This window comes from Peromyscus maniculatus, chromosome 8 (genome assembly GCF_049852395.1).
Source record: "Peromyscus maniculatus bairdii isolate BWxNUB_F1_BW_parent chromosome 8, HU_Pman_BW_mat_3.1, whole genome shotgun sequence".
Classification (NCBI taxonomy): Eukaryota; Metazoa; Chordata; class Mammalia; order Rodentia; family Cricetidae; genus Peromyscus; species Peromyscus maniculatus.
Window position 1 is genome coordinate 43,209,747 of NC_134859.1, and position 22,013 is coordinate 43,231,759.

At 57.5% G+C, this 22,013-nt stretch overlaps 1 protein-coding gene and 1 long non-coding RNA gene across 3 annotated transcripts in view; one reads left to right on the forward strand and one right to left on the reverse strand.

Annotated features, from left to right (window-relative positions):
- Nucleotides 1–1,725: 1,725 nt before the first annotated feature.
- Nucleotides 1,726–22,013, reverse strand: part of Obscn (obscurin, cytoskeletal calmodulin and titin-interacting RhoGEF) — a 147,680-nt gene continuing 127,392 nt past the window's right edge. For both annotated transcript variants that reach the window (XM_076542423.1, XM_076542422.1), the window contains exons 90-115: nucleotides 15,627–15,815; nucleotides 14,732–14,825; nucleotides 14,253–14,377; nucleotides 13,788–13,900; nucleotides 13,311–13,479; nucleotides 13,095–13,173; nucleotides 12,786–12,986; nucleotides 12,048–12,108; nucleotides 11,335–11,412; nucleotides 10,888–11,060; nucleotides 10,665–10,691; nucleotides 9,595–9,747; nucleotides 9,450–9,495; nucleotides 9,038–9,115; nucleotides 6,748–8,743; nucleotides 6,015–6,095; nucleotides 5,737–5,847; nucleotides 5,451–5,618; nucleotides 4,707–4,829; nucleotides 4,391–4,561; nucleotides 3,750–3,834; nucleotides 3,305–3,544; nucleotides 2,846–3,069; nucleotides 2,535–2,610; nucleotides 2,188–2,337; nucleotides 1,726–2,003 (exon numbers count right to left, since the gene is read on the reverse strand). In XM_076542423.1, the coding sequence (XP_076398538.1) occupies nucleotides 1,826–2,003; nucleotides 2,188–2,337; nucleotides 2,535–2,610; nucleotides 2,846–3,069; nucleotides 3,305–3,544; nucleotides 3,750–3,834; nucleotides 4,391–4,561; nucleotides 4,707–4,829; nucleotides 5,451–5,618; nucleotides 5,737–5,847; nucleotides 6,015–6,095; nucleotides 6,748–8,743; nucleotides 9,038–9,115; nucleotides 9,450–9,495; nucleotides 9,595–9,747; nucleotides 10,665–10,691; nucleotides 10,888–11,060; nucleotides 11,335–11,412; nucleotides 12,048–12,108; nucleotides 12,786–12,986; nucleotides 13,095–13,173; nucleotides 13,311–13,479; nucleotides 13,788–13,900; nucleotides 14,253–14,377; nucleotides 14,732–14,825; nucleotides 15,627–15,815 (5,189 nt within the window). In that variant the 3' untranslated portion in view covers nucleotides 1,726–1,825. The remainder of the gene's footprint in view (nucleotides 2,004–2,187; nucleotides 2,338–2,534; nucleotides 2,611–2,845; nucleotides 3,070–3,304; nucleotides 3,545–3,749; nucleotides 3,835–4,390; nucleotides 4,562–4,706; nucleotides 4,830–5,450; nucleotides 5,619–5,736; nucleotides 5,848–6,014; nucleotides 6,096–6,747; nucleotides 8,744–9,037; nucleotides 9,116–9,449; nucleotides 9,496–9,594; nucleotides 9,748–10,664; nucleotides 10,692–10,887; nucleotides 11,061–11,334; nucleotides 11,413–12,047; nucleotides 12,109–12,785; nucleotides 12,987–13,094; nucleotides 13,174–13,310; nucleotides 13,480–13,787; nucleotides 13,901–14,252; nucleotides 14,378–14,731; nucleotides 14,826–15,626; nucleotides 15,816–22,013) is intronic.
- LOC121831813 (uncharacterized) lies at nucleotides 9,745–20,262 on the forward strand. Its single transcript, XR_013041669.1, has 2 exons — nucleotides 9,745–10,721; nucleotides 17,357–20,262. It is a non-coding gene; the product is annotated as an uncharacterized LOC121831813 (long non-coding RNA).

A 22,013-nucleotide genomic window follows, 5' to 3' on the forward strand; every position in this document is an offset into this window, starting at 1 on the left:
CTAAGAGAGGGACCTCCTTGCCTGCTTCTGGATGTCCCTGCCTGAGCTTCAGCAGTCCTGATGTGGACTGTCCCTCAGACATCTAAGTGTTGCAGGTTGGCTTTTCAGTGTAGTGCTGCGGGAAGTTAGGACCTGAGAGAGTCAAGGCCCTGTGGGGAGGTCCCTAGAGCCGGCCCTCCGGGGAGCTGGTAAAACCTTCCCTACCACGCTTTGGATCCTGGCCAAGGGGAATGGTTTTTGCCTGCTCTGGGACGAGGCAGTGATGAGACCCCGAGCAATGGGATATCCATCATACTTCATCAGGATATCCATGTGTAAAAGCAGGGGGCCCAGGGCCACGCACAGAATAGGTAATGTTGAAGGATGGCCCTGGTTTCACTGTGGCCAGGCCATGAGCCAGCAATCCCCCAAAACAAGACCTGGATAAAGACCCCAGGGGGTTGTGGCCATCAGTACCTCTCCCCCACCCCAGAGATTTATTTTATGTATGAGTGCTCTATCTGCATGTATGTATGCTTTTATGCCAGAAATAGGCATCAGATCCCACTAGAGATGGTTGTGAGCCACCATGTGGTTGCTGGGAATTGAACTCAGGACCTCTGAAAGAGCAGCCAGTGCTCTTAACCACTGAGCCATCTCTCCAGTCCTAACAGGACTTCTTGATTGGTCTGTTGGCCAAGAACTGATACAACCAAGATGTTCAGGGCACAAGCAATTTGCACACTACAGTAGGGGGAAGGCCAATGGGTTTCTGTGGTTAGGAAGAGCTGAGGCATTGGCCGGGCGGTGGTGGCGCACGCCTTTAATCCCAGCACTCAGGAGGCAGAGGCAGGCGGATCTTTGTGAGTTTGAGGCCAGCCTGGGCTACAGAGTGAGATCCAGGAAAGGCGCAAAGCTACACAGAGAAACCCTGTCTCAGAAAAAAAAAAAAAAAAAAAAAAAAGGAAGAGCTGAGGCCCAAAGGTTACTAGAAATGCATGAACAGGTGGGGCTTCACTGCTTCAGACTCCAGGGGCCAAAGGTTCCTGAGGATCTACCCCAGTCTGGCAGCAATGATGTTCTAAAGAAACACCCGTGTCTGTCTCTGTCTCTGTCTCTGTCTCTGTCTCTGTCTCTGTCTCTGTCTCTCTCTCTCTCTCTCTCTCTCTCTCTCTCTCTCTCTCATTTTTCCGAGACAGGATTTCTCTGTGTAGCTTTGCGCCTTTCCTGGAACTCACTTGGTAGCCCAGGCTGGCCTCGAACTCACAGAGATCCACCTGCCTCTGCCTCCCGAGTGCTGGGATTAAAGGCGTGCACCACCACCGCCTGGCATGTGTCTCTCAATTTTATCAATAGACCCCCAAATAAATGGGAGTCATCGTCGTCACCCCACCCCAGGAAAAGACACCACCTAGAGGGGAAACGTCTCAGAACGAGCTTCCAAACAGTTCTAACCTATCAGAGCATTTTACAAGATGAAACTGAAAGCTGGATGACCATGGTGGATGGGACCGCACCTTGGCCCGCACTGCTTAGATGTGGGTATCCTTGGCCCTCTAACTTTAATCTTATTTCAGGCGCTGAAGATCGACCTGAGGGATTTGCTGTATCTCTTTGTCCCTCTTCCCAGTGGAGATGCATTTTAATTGGCTTATTGAGGATGGGTGGCTGGACCTGACTTGGGGCACAAGTTGTGATCTCCAAGTTCCATATCACTATGAATGAAGATCCCAAGCACCAGGAAGGTAACTCAATGAAGCAGAAAACTCTCTGGCCGTTTTTGCATCTTTTATTGGCACAGGTGTCCTCACGTGGCAAGGCACATCTTGCCCTGCAGAGCAGGACCTCAGCGTACCTGGGCCAGGTTGTGCTTCTTGTAGAGTAGTGCCCGCCGCTTCTCGCGCTCGCGCACGAAGGCGCGCAAGCGCGCGGTGGGGAAGGTCACGGGCGTGGTCCGGGAGCCCGCGGGGCCCTCCTCTGTCAACCAGGCGCTCTGCAAGCAGGTGGTGGCGCATGGGCGGCCCCTGAAGCAGAAAGTGGATCATCCGGGATTTGAGGGTTAGGCTGGGCGAGCCGGGAGAGGGGAAGGATATGTAGGGCGAAGCAAGCGGGGAGGGAAGGGCTGCACAGTGGGTGGGGCCGACGAAGTGGGCTGGGACAGCAAGAGCGGTGGAGGGGGCGGGGCGGGACACAGGTCGGGCTCCTTACCAGGGTCGAGCGCACAGTGCGCTCTGCAGGAAGGCTACGGCACCCCCAGACAGCCCTGCGTAGCAGCGGCTCAAACGAATGAGTCCCTTGGGCAAGCCTTTCTGCAGGTCACGAGTCCCCTCGCTGCTGACCGGGTACTCGCCACTCAGCCTGCATGGATAAGAGGCGCAGGAAATGCTCAGTTACCCTTGGATGGATAGGAGATGTAGGGACATCGAGCTCACCATAAGGGATGGGGAAGTATGGGGACCAAATTCTGGATGTATTTGTGGAGATGCACAGGGCTCTGTGTTTAGGGCTTGTCCCACCCACACAGCAAAGCTTCCCCAGACGCCTGAGGGACTCACATAATGAAGGCTGTCACACCAATAGCCCAGATGTCTGTCTGTGGAACAGCCCCTTGGCCTTCCAGGAGTTCCGGAGCTGCAGAGGAGCATGGGTGGATACAGGTGGTTGGGCACAGTTGGGTAGGTCAGGTGGTAGACGTAAGTGGAGGAGCCAGGTGACATGCTGGGCATCTGGGCCCAGGTGAATGGGCACATGCATGAGGCTCTGGTGAGAATTGTCAGTGGAACTGGGAGGGACAGAAGGAGGGAGGGAGGACTGATAGGGAAGAGCTTCTCTCCCTGCCCCCACAGATCAGGAGTCACATACGCACCCATGGTCTCCAGGTAGTCTTTGAAGTTCTCAGGGGGTGGGACCTTCCCTTGGCTGAGGCTCTGAGCATTGCCCAGGTCCACAACCTTAAGCAGATTGTACTCAGTGATCATCATGTTCTCGGACCTCAGGTCCAGGTGCAGGATGTGCTGGGCATGCAAGTACTGGGTGGCACTCAGCATCTGCCACAGGTAGTCCTTCACATCAGACTCTGAGTAGGAGTCCCTAGGGGACACAGATGGCTCAGGACAGGCCCAAGGCAGGAAGGGGGTGTCCTGCCAGGGCTAGGCACACATGGGGGAGGCTGAGAACACTGTTCTGGCAAGCCAGAAGGAGCATTGGGTTCTGCTGAGTACTAGCTTGATGTGGTCACAGTTCTCATGGTCTCTCCCAGACACAGCTGCTTGCCTGTCTGTCTGTCTGTCTGTCTGTCTCCCAGACAATCCATGCTACCCCTCACCTCTCTGCCAGACAGGGTAGCAGCTCAGGGCCAGAGCACAGCTCCAGGATGAGCACCAGGTGCCGGGGACTGAGGTAGGCGGCGTGGAGTTGGGCCAGATGTGGGTGGTGCAGTCTCTTAAGTGCTTCGTATTCTCTTAACACGGCCGCCTTGTCCTCCGGCTGGTAGGGAACAATCTTAGCGGCCAGCGCCCGCCCACTCCTCTTCTCCCTGCACTGCCTTACCACACTGAAGCGGCCCCTGCATAAAGGGAACAAAGTAGGGTCTTGTGAGTCGTCTCCACACACTCAGAGCAGCAGGGACCACGCTCAATGAGCAGATAAGGGAAGGGGCCAGTGACAGGTGCCCTGGGCAGTTGCCCTGGGGTGTGGGACATGAAAAGCCTGCAGGGAGGAGCTGAGGGACCGTTCCCACCCTCCCACCCTCTGCAGACACCCCCCTGCACCTCCGGATCTGCATCTGGAAGGCGAAGGTCTTTGTGCTGGGGAGAAGCTGGGCTGGCCTCCCCCGGCCGCTCTCCTCCTCAGAGGCTGTGGGACATGAGATAGGCGACCTCGTCAGGGAGGGGCATGCAGGCAGCCCTGTCCCTCCCGTCATCTCTCACCATCCCTTCCCAAGCGCCAGGAAAGTGGCCCTTCTCTAAGATCCCATGCACTTGGACCCGCCATTCCCTGAACAATTTTGTGTGTGTTGGAGGAGAAACTCGGACAAGGGGGGGCGGGGATCACGGCAGCATCTGTCATCTTGACGGATTGCATGCCTGATGATCCCAGGATGGAACCCGAGAGCAACCAAATGACATCTGCCGTTCTTGAGTCTACACCAGCCATTTCTAATCCACCACAGCACCCTTCCGTCAGAAGCAAACATAGCACCCAGTGAGGTAAAAATCAACCGTCGTCAACTCCCAGGGTGATACGAGGAGGGTGTCGGTGAGTGAAGGGGGGCAGGAAGATGATGGGGTCCCCGGGGAGTGCAGGCTCTGAATGCTGCTGCATGCAGGCAAGTAGATCATCCATAGGCAAGAGGGTGTCTATGCCTGATCGGATGGCCACCCTTATCTGCCCCATCTACCCCGAAGCTCACCCAGGTGGTTGGGCCCTCCCAGGAGGACTTGCTCTGAAGGGCTGCTGTAGGGGCCCATTCCTGCTTTGCTGACACACGCGGTCCGGAAGGTGTACATGCCACCCCGGGACAGCTTGCCGGTGAGGTAGCAGCAGTCGGAGATGTCAGAGGCCAGGGTGGTCCAGCTGCCTCCTGGCCACCCAGGAGAGAGAGAAGCAGTTGTGGGGAATCAAGGGAACCCCTTTTCTGAGGCTGCCCACAGACACAGAGCGGCCACACCCACAGTGCCTCTCCACGTCAACCCTGCATAGAAGCCTAAGCCTCAGGAAGCCTGTACCTTCTATACAGCACTGCACGATGTAGGTCACCGGGCCACAGGATTCCACGGGCTTCCAGACCAGCAGCACTGCATCTGCGTACACTTCCCCCACCTCTGGGCGTGGAGAGGATGAGGGGCGCTCTGCAAGGGCAACCCTGTGATCAGCATGGGTACTCGACCCTCGAAGAGCAATCTCTGGCCACACCCATCCATCTCCCTCTCAACAGCTGCCAGGCCTACTCTCTATTGGTTCTGGAGAGGGGTTTCAAGGTAGGATGTGTAGAAGAGATTGGCAGGGATCCAGGGATATCTGCCTGGCTATCTCCGTCAAGATCCCCCTCAGCTACCATCTCACGGGGGCCTACGCAAGACCCTACAGAGTGGTCCTGGTTAGTGCCTCATCTCTGCTGAGTGCTCCAGCACAAGCGTGCAGGCTACCCAGTGACAGACTGGTACCACAGGTCCAACAGTCCCTTTCTTCACTGCCCCCAAAATACCCTTGGCCGCTGCGTGAACCAATACAGAAGGCAGTACAGGCAGAGGAGGAAGTGCAACCCAGAGAGGAAGCTCTGATCGGCACTGGATGTGACATTAGCAGCTTTAGCTACCCCTGACTTTCCTTGAGTTCCCTACAAGTCCCAGTTCCATGGACCCTCACATAAGAAGCCAGCGTCTTCCTGCTCACTAACCAAGATAAGGTCTCCTGGAACTCCCAGCCCAGCCTCTGTGGCCTGGCAGAGACTTGGGGTGTGGCCTACACACCTGCTTTCCGGAGGACCCCTGTCGTGACTGCCGTCCCCAGCGGATTGCTCACACAGCAGGTGTATGTGCCCAGATCCTCCTCTGTCACCACCAGGATGGTCAACAGCTGGAAGTTCTTCAGGGTGGAAGAGATGAGGAGGTGGCCACTGCTCTCCAGGAGGGCCCCATCTGTGAAAAGACAAAGCCAGCCTCGGTTTTCCCCAGGACAGCCCCAGCATCCTGCTGGGCCCGTGGCTGCTGCTTGTCCACGCCAATCCAGCATCCAGACTCTGGGACAGCTCCTTACCTTTGCTCCAGGTGGCCTGGGCAGTGGGTTGGGCCAACACCTGGCAGGCCAGTGTCACTGACTGGCCCAGGACCACAGTCTCATCTGAGAGCTCTCTTAGGAAGGATGGCGCTGAGAGGGGGGATAAGATGAGCCTTGAGAGGAGACTTCCTGACCAGAGAGCCCAGGCTGGACCCTGCTCAACTCTACCCTCAGCTTCGACGGAAGCCTTCCAGAACTGCTTAGACCTCTGCGCCAGAACCCTGCACTGGACTCTCGCTGTTGGGATCCCTGCTTACCTTGGTCCCTGCCCTTCAGGCCTGACAGCCGGAAAGACGCTAAGCCTGCCTTCTTCCTGGGGGGCTCCTCCTTCTCAGGACCTATGGGAGAAAGAGGGCCAGGAGCTCAAGGGGTGAAGCAGGACAGCACCAGCTTCTTCGCCCTAGGAAATCTGCCAGGGGAAAGGACAGGGCCTTAGGGAGCATGTAGGAAACCAGAACAAAGCTTGGTGGCGCCACCCCCACCTTCCTCAGCAACAGGCTGTCAGGAGGCAGGTCTGAGCACAGGACATAGATAGATGCCTAAGGGGTGGGTGGGTGCTGGGCCTGGGGTTAGGAAAATCAGACGCCATGGAGGCTCTGAAGATGAAGGGGACCTGTGGCCGCTGAGGGCCATGTCAGAGGGTCTGAGTTTGGAGTGGCTCCTGGGTCCGAGATCTGGGGTCCGGTGAACTGACCCACGGGTCCTCTCTCTCCCCAAAGGTCTGACCCTGCTGCTGGCTCCAAGTCCCTGCAGCTGTTATGTGTCAGGGATGGTCTCAGATACCCAGTAAGGAGGGGTGTCAGGGCTGCAGAGGGGAATCTAGGATCTGAGCCAAGACCTGTGGGGTCAGGCCAGATGGTGTGGGTAGCCTAGGTCAGGGAGAGGAGGACAGCTGGGCCGGTCTTGGGAGGGCACAAGAGGACGGGGTAGCCCCCTGGGTGCAGACAGAACAAGGGACATGTGGGCATGCCAGATGTTGGGGGAGGTCACCTTCCGGCTTGCCCTTCAGGATCCTGGAGATGTGAGCCATGGAAGCCTTCACCCTCTGGCGCAGCCCAAGCTCCACGGGCTCCTCCCCTGACAGGCACCTCCCGGGGAATGGGAAGAGGCCACGGGAGGGGGACCACTTGCGCTTCCTGCCCATAGCCGCCTCTCCCAGCAGTGCTTCCAGGTCCCCTGGCTCCTCTGACTCCTCTGTAATTTCCAAGCCAGCACCCAGGCCCAGCTCTCCTGGCCAGGGCCACGCAGCCTCCTCTAGGAACTCAGCCAGCCCTTGCCCGGCCTCGCTTTCAGAGCCGGGTGACTCTGGAGGTTCTACAGGTTTGGGGACCCTCCTGAAGATCATGAACTCAAAGGGGAGATACTTGATGTCATATAGATCAGAGAGGTTGAGGTAGGCAGGATCGACCTCAGAAATGTCCAAGGAGATAGTGTCAGCTGCTTCTGCATCACCAGACAGATCCCGGATCTGTACCAGGGAAACCTGCTCGACTTCCTCCCATGGGGGGAAGCTCGGAGAGGTCCTTCGGGGAACCCCGCCGGCCTTAGCCATGGGCCCTGAGCTGTCTGGAGGTTGAGGGCTCTCAGTCACAGCTTCATCCTGCTCTTCTGAGGACTGGGACACGGCCCAGGCCATCCTGGCCCAAAGAGGACCCTGCCCTAGCATGCCCCCTGCATCCCCGCCAAAGGCAAAGGTGCCGTAGCCTGACACCCCTGCATAGCCCCCACGGGATTCCAGGGAGAACTTCCGGGTGGTGGCCTGCTCCTGCGGCCGCTGCAGGGGGGGTGTGAAGTCACAGGTGTCTCTAGCTTCAGACAAGTCTTCAGTATCCAGGGAGGCACCTACTTGGGAGGCTGGCCCTGAGGAATTAGAGGGACTGGGACAGGGCCTGCTATGTAGAGAGCTATCCCCAGGCTCCTTCTGAGAACCCGGAAGGGGGCTTGCTTGGGTTGGGAATGGGGCTGCCTGAGGCTGTCCTGTGACAAAGGGACTACAGGGCGTCAAGAGGTCCTTCTTCAATGACTGCGGAGGTAAAGAGCCAAGCGACTGTGATGATGGAGAGCCGCAGCCCTCCTGGGAGCCAGAACCCAGGTCAGAGTGGCAGGAAGGGGCAGGCTTCCCTCGACAGCCGTCCTGGGACGATCCCTCTTGCTTAGCGGGCCCGGAGTCACCACTAGCAGGTGAATAGGGGACAGACTCCTGCAGCAAGGACCCCTTTGAGTGCCCCATGTCTTTGGCAGTGGCTTCGCGAGTCACCCCAGAGGAGGGTGGGAATAGGTATGGCGCCTCGCATTCCTCAGGAGAGCGGCCGGTGGTGTCTGGTGGGTTGTGGTCCAGGGAACGGCTTCGGCCTGGGACCTCTCGGGCACCGGAACTAGGTAGTCTCAGGGCAGTCTCAAAGGAGGGTGTCTTGGTCATCAGCGCGGCCTGCTCCTCCCTAGCGGCCTCCTCCTCCAGCACACTGTGCTCCATCAGTGGTTCTCGGAGTCCCGGTAGGGCCCTTGCGAAGTACCCGCCCTTCAGCAGGTGCCGCCTCCGAGCTGGGTGCCGCTTGGTTTTGCTCCCGCGCTCTGACCCCTCACCAGCTTGCTGGTAGAACAAGCTGCTGATAACGCTGTGCCGGGGCACACAACCTGGGCTTGCTGGAGGCCCAGCCCCCTGGGGGGAGGCTGGCAGGGCTGCATCAGCCGTGGGCGCAGGCGCGGGCGCGCTGCTGGCTTCTGTCTCCTCCGGGAGGCTGGCTGAGGGCCGCAGGAAGCCCCGAGGATGCAGCAGCGGGGAGTGAGTCACAGGGGAAGGCGGCAGCGACTTAGCCCTGGCGAACGGGGCAAGCTCGTTGTCCGAGGAAGACGAAGAGCTGGAGGAGCCACTGGCTTCCCCTCGGAGGTGCCGCGCCACGCCTAGGGACGGACTGTCTGGGGGACCCTGGAGCAGCTCCGGGATGGAGCGCATCACCAGGATAGACTTGTAGCTCATCAGGGAGCGCTGGAAATGAGGACAGAGGGGCGCCCATTGGACATGGCTAGTCATGGCAGAGGGTGGGGTGCCCACTGCCTCTATGCCCCCCCCCGGGGGCCCAGAGGGATGACCCAGGACATCTGGGTCTTCTGCACCTGGTGCTCTGTTGTTCCGCCCCACCACCGGGTGCACTCCTGGGGACCCAGAAGCACGGAAGAGGCCAGCCTGGCCCCTGTGCTCCTGGCCCAAGTTGGGCACACAGCTAGAGTCGGGTTCCCTCACCTGGCCTCAGCACCACTCTCCTGGGAAAGGGGGACCCACCTGCCAGCGACTTCGAGCAAGAAGGAACTTGAGCTGCTTGGTGTTGATGAAGTGAGCCTCCTCAGCGGGCATGGATTTCTGCAATGGGAGGGGCTGTGGTGACAAGAGACCCTGGTGCCCGGAAGGGCAGAGGCAGCAGGCTGGCCTCCACTGAAGGCTTCAGAGTCTCCTCTCAGACAGTCTGAGGGCAAATCCCTTACCCAGATGCCCATGGAGGCAGAAGGAACCCTTTGTTGCTAACTGCCTAGCAATTCTTTGTCGGGGGGCTCCAGGACCCCCTGACCAATATGAAAGGACTGATGTCCTCTGAACTAGGGACAACAGGCCAGAGCAGTCCACGCCGATGAGACATCTTGGCCTTTGTGTCCCTTTCTGCAGAGCAGTGAGTTGAGCCCAAGCTGGGCCTACTTACCAGGAACCAGGGGTGGGCAAGGCACTGAGAAGCACTAGGCCGGGCCCTGGAGGAAGAAGAAGAAAAGCAGGTGGGTCGGTCAGTCAGGTGGCCCTACCACAGGGTGACTGGAGCTTGGGCAGGGGAAGGACAGGTGTGCACGCACCTGGGGGTCTTCTGCAGTGTGGCCTTGATAAAGTCCTTGGCGTCTCCACTCAGATGGGCAGCCATGGGACTACTCCAAGACACCCGGCCCTCCAGAACATTCAGCAGGGTGGCACGGTCACTCTCTCCAGCAAATGGGGATGAGCAGGTCAGGCTGAAAGCAGGGATATACTGAGGCTGACTCTCAGGGACGGTTCCCTGACGGGATGTGCACTGCACTCATCTAGACCTGAGGAGTCCAGCCGGTGTCTCAGGCTGGACCAGAGCTATCCAGGATTAGCTTGGAGCAGGGATGCCGGCAAAGCCTGGAGTGGTTATCAGAGTTCAGACTAGAATGTGCATCCAGGCTCCGGCTGAGCTAGAGATCAAGGAAGAATCAGCCCACAGGAGTACCTTAGCCTGAGGTGGGGGTTAGGACTTGTCCAGTAGAAGAAACAGAGGCTGGGCTGGAAGCGGGGATATGAGATAAGCCTAAGGTGATATCTTGGCTCTAACCTGGGTAGAGATAAAGGCTCATTCTGGGGTGGTCACTTGCCCTTATCCTGACATGGGGACTCGTGTCCGAGACAGGACAGAGATAGAGGTTCAGCTTGAGATGTAGAGATAGCTGTAATGTGAGGGAGGTATTTGGGTTCATGCTGATACAGGTATCCAAGGTCAGTTTGAGGTGGCACCAGCCTTGATCTGAGGCAGAACTTCAGGTTCAGAATGGAATGGGAGTCAAGGTTGTCTTAGAGTAGGAACCAGCATTTACCAAGGTAGAAATCAAGGTTCAGCCTGCAGAGGAGATCCAAGCTCAGGCTCTACCACTATCACCTTCAGGGCGGCAATGGCCACTATGAGTGTCCCATGGACAAGCCCCCAGACCTGCAGGGAGGTGGCCAAGCTCTGTCACATGACAACTGGGTGTCAGTGAGAAGTGTTGAAACTTTTTATCAGGGTTGGCCTACTGCCTGGTCTCGAAATAGCTGCCTGCTGTGTCTCGGGGCTGATCTAGGGGGTGGCCAGCAGTGTGTGTGGCCTACAGGGAGCGGTCAGCTTGGAAGAGGTGACGGGGCAGGGTCTGCTTACCTGAGGTAGGAGATGACACCCACGGCCCTGCAAGAATGAAAGAAAGCACCACACACAGTGAGTCAGACCAGGCCTGGCCCACGGACAAGGGGTGTGCATGCTGGGGTTTGGAGAAGCTTGGGGCTGGAGGAGGAGGCGGAGGCTCAGAGGGCCCTCAGCGGCCAGACAGACAGAGGAGAGGAGGTTCCCGAAGCACAGCCCTCCTGGTGGTCCGTCCACTCACCAGATGTCTGAGCCCTCGCTCACAGGACTCTGTTCGATGATCTCTGGAGATACAAACTCAGGCGCGCCGTACTTGCTGTACTGCGGCTCTGAGGGGGTGATTTTTTGGGCAAAGCCAAAGTCACAGATCTTAATGTCTTCCCGAGCTGGGTGCACCATCAGGATGTTGGGGGGCTGTCAGGCAGAGTTGGGAGGTTGCTGAGGGCTACGTGTCATGAGAGAGGTGACTACTGTCTCTCTGGGCCTATGGGGGGGGCACTGAAGAGTCCTTGGAGCTAGTAAAGGGCAGTGAGGAGTCAGACTGGGCATCACATCTTCTACTCCATCAGATCCAAACCCTACCTGAGGGCTAGGAAGCAGCGAGTTCTCTACGCTTAGTGGAACCCAAGCACAGGCAGGCTCCCGTCTGTTCCCACCCTGAGTGCTGGAGGTACCGTGGGGTCAGTACCTTTATGTCCAGGTGGAGGATGCCACGGCCGTGCAAATAGTGCAGTCCTTCCACTAGCTGCTGGATATAGACCTTGACCTGTGGTAAAAAGCCTGGTTCAGCTGGGGACCAGCCCCCAAGAGGCTGGCTCAGGTACTGCCTGGAGGCCTGGCTCGGGTGAGGGGCCAGCCCCAGCCTGCTCCTCTGTTCCATTCCAGCTTGCTCCCATAGTCAAGCCCTCCTCCCCTCAATTAGGGACCCACAGGACAGATGACTGGCAAAGTCTTTATCTGTGAGCCAGCCGGGCGGTGGTGGTGCACGCCTTTAATCCCAGCACTCGGGAGGCAGAGCCAGGCGGCTCTCTGTGAATTTGAGGCCAGCCTGGTCTACAGAGTGAGTTCCAGGACAGGCTCCAAAGCTACACAGAGAAACCCTGTCTCGGAAAAAAAAAAAAAAAATCTGTGAGCCCTAGGTCTGGGGGCGGAGCGGGGTCCCAAAGATAGGCTGAGCCTGAGTAAGCAGGAAGCAGCAGCCTGTTCAGATCAGGGAGGAGCAGGCCTCGCTACCACAGCTGGACAGATGTGGTCAGGAGGGGTAGGAGAGGGCTGGGCATGCCTGGGTACTGTAGGATCAGAAGCTAGAAGAGGCTTAGGTCAAGAGAGACTGTGTCTGGGGACCGGGGTGTAGGCCCTGACCCTAGGGCCCCACTAGGACAAGGAGAGGATAAAAGTCACCTCAGCCTCAGTCACAACACCCTTCTTGAAGAGGCGATCCAGCAGCTCCTCAGATGAGCACCTGGGCTTGGTCAAGGAAAAGCTGTACCTGGTTGGAATCCACCTGACTTCCGGGCACCTATGCTGACAGAGAGGTGTCTAGGACCTGACGAGGCTCCTGTAACCCAGATCTAGGGGTGCTGGTACTCAGATGAAGGAGGGTGGAATGGAGACCCCCTCCCCCGGGTCCCAGATGGTTACCATCCCTGAGAAAGGGGGCTTCAGAAAGACCCTGGTGACAGGCTGTTGGTCAATAGCATATTAGAACTGTGGCGCCCTTTCATCTCTGCACAGAACCCACACCAAGCACCCCTTCCCCAGGATCCTAAGACACAGCTTCAGGAGTGACAGGGCAGCCAGACCGTGCAGTACACAAGACCCTCAAACAAGGCTCCATGTGTGTGACAGAGACCTGGAGGAGCTGGGATGGGAAAATCTTCTCCAGTATCCAAGAGGTCACCTGTGAGAGGGACCCCGCCCACAACTCTGGTGTCCCCCCCGTCCCCAAATCATGCCACTGTGAACTGTAGGATCAGGACCTATTGTCACACACAGCATCAGGAACAGAAATGCTCAGATGTGGGGGCTAGTCGTTGCCGCTGTAACACCCAAGTCTAGGCACCCCACACTCGGTAACGCCGACCCTAGCCTGGGACCCAATGTCTCTTGAATTCCCCCTGGAGTCCAGGCGCAGGATACAGCTCCAAGATAAGGATGAGAGTCTTCCGCGTCTCAAACTGGTCCAGGAGCCCAGTGACCAGCGGGTGGCTGAGTGTTGCCAAGATGTCCCGTTCCTGGTACGCCTGGGCCCGCGTTTTGCTCCGCAGGGGGATGAACTTGGCGGCACAGGACATCTTGTTTCCTTTGTGCTGAACTCTTTTCACAAAACCAAACACACCCCTGGGGGGTGAAGAGGGAGAGAGGGAGCCATGGTTAGGCGTCATGCTGAAGGGGGAGGAGGAGTCCTTGGGGAGGACTGGAGTTGTGGGGACGGTGAGGAAGCCATACCTCCCAATCTCTTCTTGGACTTCATAGAAGGAATGCAGTTTTCTCCGGTAGGCTTGCTTTTCTGAGTCTAGCTTGTCCCCTACAGTCACAGCACAGGATATGTACGGTCTAGGCAGCTAAGACAGCCTTGGCCCCACTGTTCTCCCATGCAGTGACAGGGACTGCTCCCTGGTCCCTCTACCCTGCCCAGGACCTGGGAGGAGCCAGCCAACTCACCCCCGTGGACCAGCAGTTCCGCCTTGCAGAGCACCTGTCCGCCTGCATTATGGGCAAGGCATGTGTAGACGCCAGCATCATGTGGAGCCACGTCAGTCAGCACCAAGGAATATGTAGTCCCATCCTGCCGCTGGCTCAGCCTGTCACTGCTCACCAGCTGGCTGCTGTCCTGGACACACAGGAGGCAGCCTGGGCTACCATCAGCCTATCCTAGGAAATACTTGCACCTGGACCCACCCACCCTTCCTGGAGCAGTGCTTCCAACACCTGCTGTATGTCCAGCCCCAGGTGCAGGCCAAAAGTGGGATGGGAAGGTACAGGAAAGGACTGCAAGGTAGGGCCATGGAGTGGGGGTTGCAGATTGGATGGCGGGGTGCATGAGCCCCATACTCTAACATGGTCCCATGTAAACATGCACCCATGCCCCCCAGCTCCTGAAGCCTGTCTCCTCCCCCTGCTGCCTGGACCTGCTCCTACCTTGTACCAGGTCACTGTGGGTGGTGGGTTGCCTTCGATGACAGCGTCGAACTGTGCCGTGTCACCTACTTGGACTTGGACATCCTCAATCGTGACCTGCATGGATGGGGCCCCTGGGAGAGGTGGGAAAAGAACCTGTGTGGGGGGACCCTCAGGCTTCAGAGCCCTTGGTGCACAGTCCACCATGTACATCTGTGCTCAGTAAAGCCTTGGTTTATGTCCCTTGGACCAGAAGCCCACCTCCTTCCCTGCTGACAGTGACCCCAACCTCACTGCCTAGGCATCTGGTGGCACCACATCTGCTGCTGCCGGCCTCTTCCCAGAGAAGAGGAAAGGGGGCGCCTCAGAAAGAAGGGGTGGGGGAACGCGGGCTGAGGCATGCCGTGTGACTTAACCAGGTCTTCAGAGAAATGCCCCTGGCACCTGCCATGGGCACACCCCCATCCGGCTGGCCCACTTCCATACTTGCGGCACTTGTGTCGGGAACTTGGTACACATAGGTCCTCTGTGTGGTCTCCATGACGACTTGGCTGTGCACATCCAAGAGCAGCGGCCCAGCGCCTGCACCTGGCCAGGCTGTTCCCTCCACCCTGGAGTCAAGGCAGGGTGGTCTCCACTCAGTGAGGCACCCTGACTCAGTACCTCTTGGGTAGCTGTGCCCCAGGGTGGGAGGGTGACCCTGATGTCCCTCTTTGTGGTGTTAGATGTATGGACACAGGCCCCAGGCTTCTCCCCAAGACCGTAGGCTCTAGAGTGGGTCCCTCTTTCCTCCCCTGCCCACCAGCTTGGGCTGGAGCCTGTAAGAAGTGTACTGGAGAGCTTCAGGTCCACCCTGCTAGCTCTTGAAGGCCATGAAGCCAGAGGAGGTGGGCCCTACCCTGCCAACCCAGGATGTCCCTTTGGGGGGCAGTTCCACACATGACCTATCTGGCTCAAGAAGTTACCGAATAGGTACAGTCCGTCCCTGGGCCCCAGAAGTTGTCGTCTCCTGCTCCACGCCTTTGTGCATGTCAGGCTGTGAGACCTCCGGTTGGTCAGCTGGTAGAAGACAGGGAGCCTAGTGAGTTGAATCTAGACGGGGGCCGGAAGGATGTTCTTTAACAAGCATGGGTCCCCCGTGTGGCCACTGTGGAATGGACTGCAAAGTCAAAAGCGGCTCCAAGGCCAGGGCCCTGAGTAGGAACCAGGCCCCCACAGTGAGTCCTGACCCCCACAACCTAGTGATGTACACTGGCTTTCCCACTGAAGGCAGACATCTGGGTCCCCCAGGTCCCCACCAAGGTGACAAGCCTGATGTCACCTAGCCCACCAGCCAGGCTGCCATGGGGAGGTAGCAGCTCTGCCCTCCAGGACCTGTGCATCCAGCCAGGCTGGCATTCCACGAGAACAGGACAGGGGTGGCAGTGTGGGGGGCCCTGTGGAGGATATTTCACTCCTTGACGAGATAAGACATACCACACTGACTGGTTAGAAAAGAGGAACTTGGGACAAACTAAGTGGACAGATGGCACATTTGGGGAAACTGAGACTCTAGGTATAGGAGTGGGCACCTCCGGGTCCCGGTACGTGCATTGGTGAACTGGGTGGACCCAGTTGACAGATAGGAAAACTGAAGTCAAGTTAAGGTTGGGCCTTGACCAGGCAAAGTACATGATGGCACCTGAGGCCATAAAGATCCCAAGGTGCCCCCAGGGCGCTGCAAGTTTGTAACCGTGGAGTGGGCAATCGGGGTGATCCCTTGGACCACATGGCCAAGGATGGGGTGGGGTTAGCAAAGGCAGGATTGGGGAGAGGAGAAGTCTTTGGAGTCAGCTCCCTGCTGGGCCTCACCAGGTATACCTGAGGCCGGCATGCGTGGGATCTGGGGAGTAGCCTCTTCAAATGCAGGTGGCTCACTTTGCCTGGTGTGGGGGAAATCCCCCGGGGAGGGGCTCAGGGCTTCTGAACTCAGCAGTCTCCAAAGGACAGAAGTGGCATCTTGGTCAGCTCCATCCTGGGTAGGGTGGACTGAGTCCTCCACAGAGGTGTCTGTGGACAGGAGAATGGGAACACAAGGTAAGTCTGGCCTGGGGACTGAAACCCCAGGCATGGGCTCTAAGTGCCCATCCCCCTCACCCCCCCACCCCCCTACCCCACCCCCACCCTCCGCTCTCAGAGACTGCCTTCTCATGCCTATCCTGTTGCCTGCTGTTCCTGGCTTTGGAAGACCCAGGGGGGATACGGCACGGCACAGTGAGGAGCTCTGAGCCCCAGGACAGGGCCACCATTTCCTCCACCAGAGCCATGTACACCCAGGGCCACCCTCCTCGAAGCTAAAGGGAATGGACATGTCCTTCAGAAAGCCCCCCATCTTCAGTGTGCCTCCAGCCCCCCACACCTTCCGTCTCAGCCTGGCTTCGCTCAAGGCTGGCTCTAGACTCTAAACCTTAGACAGACCGGCACATATTAAGGGTCAGGGGAACCATAGGATTGAGCGTTCAGGAAGCCACGCCCGTATTTCACCTCCCAGGGCGCTCAGGCCTCACCCCACGTGGCTGACAGCTTTCTGCCCCCCACCTAAGTGGTCCGAGCCCAGCCCAAGCCCATGTCCTTACCCAGCTCCTAGTGAGCAAGCCCAGTACTCCTCTAAGCCTCTCCTGGGTGTGGCTCATGTTCTCTCCCCTGTACCTTCCAGACCTGCTTACCCACATGGGGGTTCCACACACATGCCCCAGGACTGCTGACCACTCCCTTGCCAACAAGCCCCTGCCCATAGCCTTCTCCTCACCCAGATCCTCCTCAGTGCCTGCGGATGAGGCATCTCTGATACCCCAGACCCAGGCTGGACAGGCACCCAGACCCTCTTCCCAACTCCAAGAGGCCAGCAGCACCCTTAGAATGGGCCTCAGGGCTAGAGGTCTCCTGGCCCTCACAGGCAAGTGCTAGGACCGTAGGTCGTCTCCTCTGAAGACGGTGGAATCGACTCCTATACGTTGAGAGCTTAGGACACATGGGTCACCCAATCTCACTCACGACTCCCCATTTGACCTACAATGGCCTCAACTATCCATGGCTTAGGAAGGCCTACTCAGATTCCCCCAGGCCAAAAGTGACCATGATGCCTGCCCTGGTCACACTGTGAGTCTCAAAGACCATAGACACTGCCAAGGAAAGACTCATTCTTGATCCTGCTCTACCCATGGACCCCAAGGCAGGCTGGGACCTGCGTGCCCTTTATTGGAGTACACAGGTATCCAGCCACCCTAGGAGTCCTATATGATCTGAGATGTGACCTTGGGAAAAAAATGAGAGTAGGTCTAGCAGGTGTTTACAAGAGGGGGGACCCTCAACTTCCAGGAGAACAAGCAAGAAGAAGCAGAGAGGAGGGTCTGGGACTTGTTTTATTGTTCTCATCAGGGCAATGGCCTGGGATTTCCCCTCACCCCACAGCCTGTGCCCACCACAGAAGTGGCCCTGAAGATCTGCAGAGCTGGTAACAGGTCAGCACAGGCCTCGGATGCAACCCTAGGGAAGACCCTCAATGGGGATGCGTCTCAGGGCAAATGCCCAAGTCCACGTCTTGTTTTCAGAGCCCCACAGAAGGCCCGAGGGATGGAGTCCAAAGTTGGAGTCTCTGAACTGCTCCTGGCCAGAGCTCTTCTGAAGTGACACCGGCATGTTCCAACACTACAGGAACTTCTCCATCTTCCCGGCAAAGCACAAGTCCAGTGAGGTAGGAAGGACCGGGCAGGAACGCAAGGACGACTCCATCCCAGGCTGGAGAAGAGCAGGGGGTAAGAGGTCCCCGAGGTAAGCTGTGGGTTCCAGGGTAGGTGCTGGTACCTGGCAGGGCCCAAGGCTCTGGGCCACTCACCTTCCCTGGTTGTCCCCAGGTTGTGTCCCCAGGGTGTGGCATCAACTCTGGGAGGGGTCTGGGGCCTCTCCCCCATCGGGGTTAATATGCAGAGTGACTGTCTCTCCTACAGTCCCAAAGCTGACCGTCTGGGTAGAAACCTCTGTCTTGAAGTTATTCTGGCCGCCATCTACAGAACTCTGGACGTGGGCACGGAAGGAGCTTGTCCAAGGGGTGCCACTTACTGGCCCTGTCCAGTCCTCACGCAAGAGGAAGGAGACACCCTCGGGGCTGTGGACTTGGGGCCCTGACCCGAAGAAGCTGGGCATGGCACTGGGGACCGGAGGACGCCCCACATTGAGCAGGACAGGCTGCCCCACAGTGGGCTCTCTGATCTCTCTCTGGAGCACAGAGACTTCACAGGGAGGTTCATCAGGGGGGCTGGGGGTGGGGTCCCCGCAGCCAAAGGTCTCTCCTTCCTGGGGTACGTAGTCTTCCAGGTCAGCCAATGTTAGCACTCTGCCATTGTGCGTAAGGATTTTAGGGTCACGGCCCTGAAGGTTGCCCACGTCCTGGGGTTCTTCTATTAGGGAGATATCCTCTTCTCTGTCGCTGCCTCCTTCTTCCCTCGCAAAGTTCTGTTCCTCCTGGGAGGCTCCAACCTCCTTTGGCTCAGGGCTAGCAGTTGCCCAGTCCACATTGCCCATTGAGTCCACACGGAAGACGAGGGGTTCACCAACGTGGACTACAGCGGGGCCGCGGGACACACTCTTGTTGTTGGAGTTGTTGGCATTTGGGTCCTTGCCAGCGATCCCACTAGGCAGTGTGAAGACGATGCCCTCTCCACTGCTGGGCATCTCTCGGACAGGAGATGCGCCCCGTGACCCTGTCTTCTTCACCCGGACTTCAATGGTTTCCTCCACCTCTAACCACTTGGGCTTGGGCTGCGAGGCTGGAGCGAGGGCTTCAGCCTCTGTCACAAATAGTGCAGGCACCGGGGCCTTCCTGCTCCCTTCTGCCTCGAGCCTCCGGGATGGACTGGCTCCTGGTGGATACAGCATCTCGGGGGTCAACAGCCCTGGCCTCCGTGGACTGGCAGAGCGGCGGGAGGGTGAACGGGAGGGAGACTTGCTGGGGGACTGGCGTCGGCCACGGGGACTCTTCACCACGGTGGTGATGGTCTCTTCTCTGGTAGAGGGAGAGGGCCCAAGAAGAGATGGGCACAGAGACCCACGGCTTCCCCCAGCACAATGCCATCAGCATATGCCAGAGCCCACGTTAGTGCACGTGTGAGTGAGGGAGCAGGGGATAAGACAGCACCAACTCCTACACATGCACTTGAGCCCAACCTGTACAATCCTAGCTAAGAAAGCCAAAGAAACAAAGCACAAAGTCCCAGTGGTCAGCCTCAGACTTTGGTATGGGATCTCCAACAAGAGTCCCAGGGACCTCCTACCACCAAGTGAGGTGTGCTTTGCAAATGTCCCCTGTGCTGGTCACCCCGCTTTTCCATCCCCTGAGCAGGCTTTGTGCTTTGTCCCCTTGGGATAGTCCCTGGCCAGCTCTCAGTGCCGGAAGCGCCTCAGTTAACAGGATGGATGGCTAGCCGATGCAGCAGCCACATGCACAATACCAAGCTCAGGGTACAGCTGCCTCTGACCTGCAGCCCGTCTTCCTGCTTTCTGGGGTTGAAGGGGGTGAGAACAGGGAGGACTCATCAGACCCAGGAGGACACCTGAATTGGCTACTTAGCTCTGGACTGCTCTGGGCTGCCACAGGCCTTGTGACTTCTCACCTGCCCCGGTCCCTGTCTGCATTCCACCTTCCAAAATGGGAACGAGGGTGACAGGAGAGGGAGGCAGAACTTGGGCCCCAGGGTGAGTGGCAGACCTTGGCTAGGACTTTCCAAGCTTCTGGGTATGGGCTCCATTGCTTCTTGCTCCCAGCAGAGGTATGGATAGAGAAATAGAAGGGCGGGGAACTTGCCCAGGGCTATGTCACAAATACTGGTTAACTGGGTTTCCTCTGGCACCAGGGGCCATGGTCTAGATATCTCAATGTGTCTGATAATACTGCTCCTCACGTGGCAGATATGGACAACCATTGGTTTTGCCAAGCTCCAGCATGGGGCCTTTCCAAGGCCGGGGTCGGGTGCACAGGCTGGGTGGCATCATGGGAGCAGCCCACCTTAGAAGGAGAGACGTGGATGAAGGGCAATAAGGGACAAGCCAGATTCCACCCAAGGTCTGCAGACAGAATTCTCTAGCAACACGGCCGCCCCATAAGAGAATCCCCTTACTGGGCTTCCCTGTCTCTTGTACCCCCTCTCATCTCCTGGTGGAAGGCTTCCCAGATTCTCCAGGTCCCACACAATCCCACATCCTGTGGGGTCACCATGCTCTGAGCTCCTGGAATCCACACATAGGATTTTGTTTGCGCTTTGAAAGCACCAGAGGATGAAGAAAGGACTAGCTGGTGGAGGTGGCTCTCAGATGGCCTCCTTACTTTCCAGAGCCTCAGTTTCCCCATCTTCCAAATGTAAGGGCTGGCCTTGGAGACACAAATGCTCCAGGGCTATGACACCTACCTACCATTGTAGCATTATTTAGGTTAGGTCCAAAGAATAAAACCCGGGTCACATTTCAGATTTGGCTGTCTATTGTACTAAACACGTTTAAATGCTGTGTTGGGCAGGGCAGGTTATGGAATGGGAATCGACTGCTGCGGGAAGCCTGACCACCAACATTCCCCTAAACTCTCGGGCACTAAAGGGCAGAAGTCTGTCCTGAGGGCACTGAGGGAGACAGACGGCTTTCATTGCCAGCTTTCCCCCACGGCTGGGAAGCCACTACTCTGGTGAGTCGCCATGAAGTGTGTAGAATAACAACACTCTGCAGAGTGTGCTCTGAGGCCTCAGAAGGGAGCTGTGGTGTGTAGAGGTTCCACAGACCTGGGGACGTGGCTGGGCTAGGTGCCCGCAAGAATCCACCAGGTGCCGATGACCCATGGGGTACGTGAAGGTTGTGTGCACAGGCAGGCAGGCAGGCAGGCAGCAAGGGCATCAGGCTGGCAAGGTGAGGGGGTTAATAGCATGCATGGGCACGGCAGTCAAGGAAGATTAGAGTCACGCCTGCACTTACATGATGACGGTTTTCTTGGGGACTTTTGTCTCCTGCTCAGTGACTACAAAGAAAACAGTCGGAACAGCAACCGTTACAGACCAGCAGCGCCGGGGGGCGGAGCTATCTGAGTGGTGGTGTTGCTCGCATAGCAACCTGCTTGGTGTAGGAGCGTGGTCTGGCCCTGCCTGTCTGCGTGTTCCTGGGAAGGCCTTTGCAGGTGGGGGGTGGGGTCCCTCATCTGCGAAACAGGGGCCAGTACCTGCCCTATGGGTGGTGTCAACCTCACATCTCACATGAAGCACCTAGTGTCCTTAGGGTGCCGCACTGGCTGGGGCTGGGGTGAAGAGTCTGCCTGCATAAAAACCTCACTCTTTACTCAGCCCATCGGTCATGAGAGTCCTGTGAAGTTGTCACACATACGGCTCCACTTCTCAGACATAGAATCTGAGCCCCGGGCAGGGCCAGGGGTGGGAACGGGGCTGGAGCTGCACAGTGAGTCATCAGGCACTAAGACTGAAATAAGATGGCCGATGCCTCTTTTACAAAAAAAAATCATGAAGACTTAAAACAGGATGGACCCTAGAGTTCCAAAAATGGTATATCTGAGCTGTTGGTGGGAGGCCACAGATGTCCTAGGAACAGCCCTAGACAGTGCCTTGGGATGGGAAGGGGACCTGCCTCTCTCAGTAGAGACAAACCCAGCATGTCTCTGTCCTAGACCAGCAGCTCCCACTAGTATATGGAGCTCTAGGTTGAGAAACAAGCTGGGACTCATCTGGGACCAGATTGTCTCTGACTCTACGCAGCAAGAGGGCTCTTCCCCTATAGTACCCTTAGATGGACTCTCAGATGCACCCCAAAGGCTTGGCAGCCGGGCAGTAGGCAGCCTGTAGACTGCCTGCACCCTCATGTCTCAGTAGACTCCTTTATAACCTTGTGGGGGAAACTGCCCAGGGGTGTAGCCTGGGGCACTATCTCATGAGTCCTGGTTTGCTGCAAGGCCACACAGAGGAAGGCAACAGCGCATGTTATCCTCCCTCAGCTGAGGTGCACATGAGTTAAAGTACCATCAGAGTCTGTGTGTAGAGCAGATGCATTTACTATGTGCTTGTGTATAGGCACATACATACATATGTCTTGCACACAGGCACATATATGCTTACATATGCATATATATGTTTGTACACACATGCATTCATGTGTGTGCATGTATATGTGTACATTATGTGCATGGATACACACGTGCTACACATATGTACATGCACATGTGTG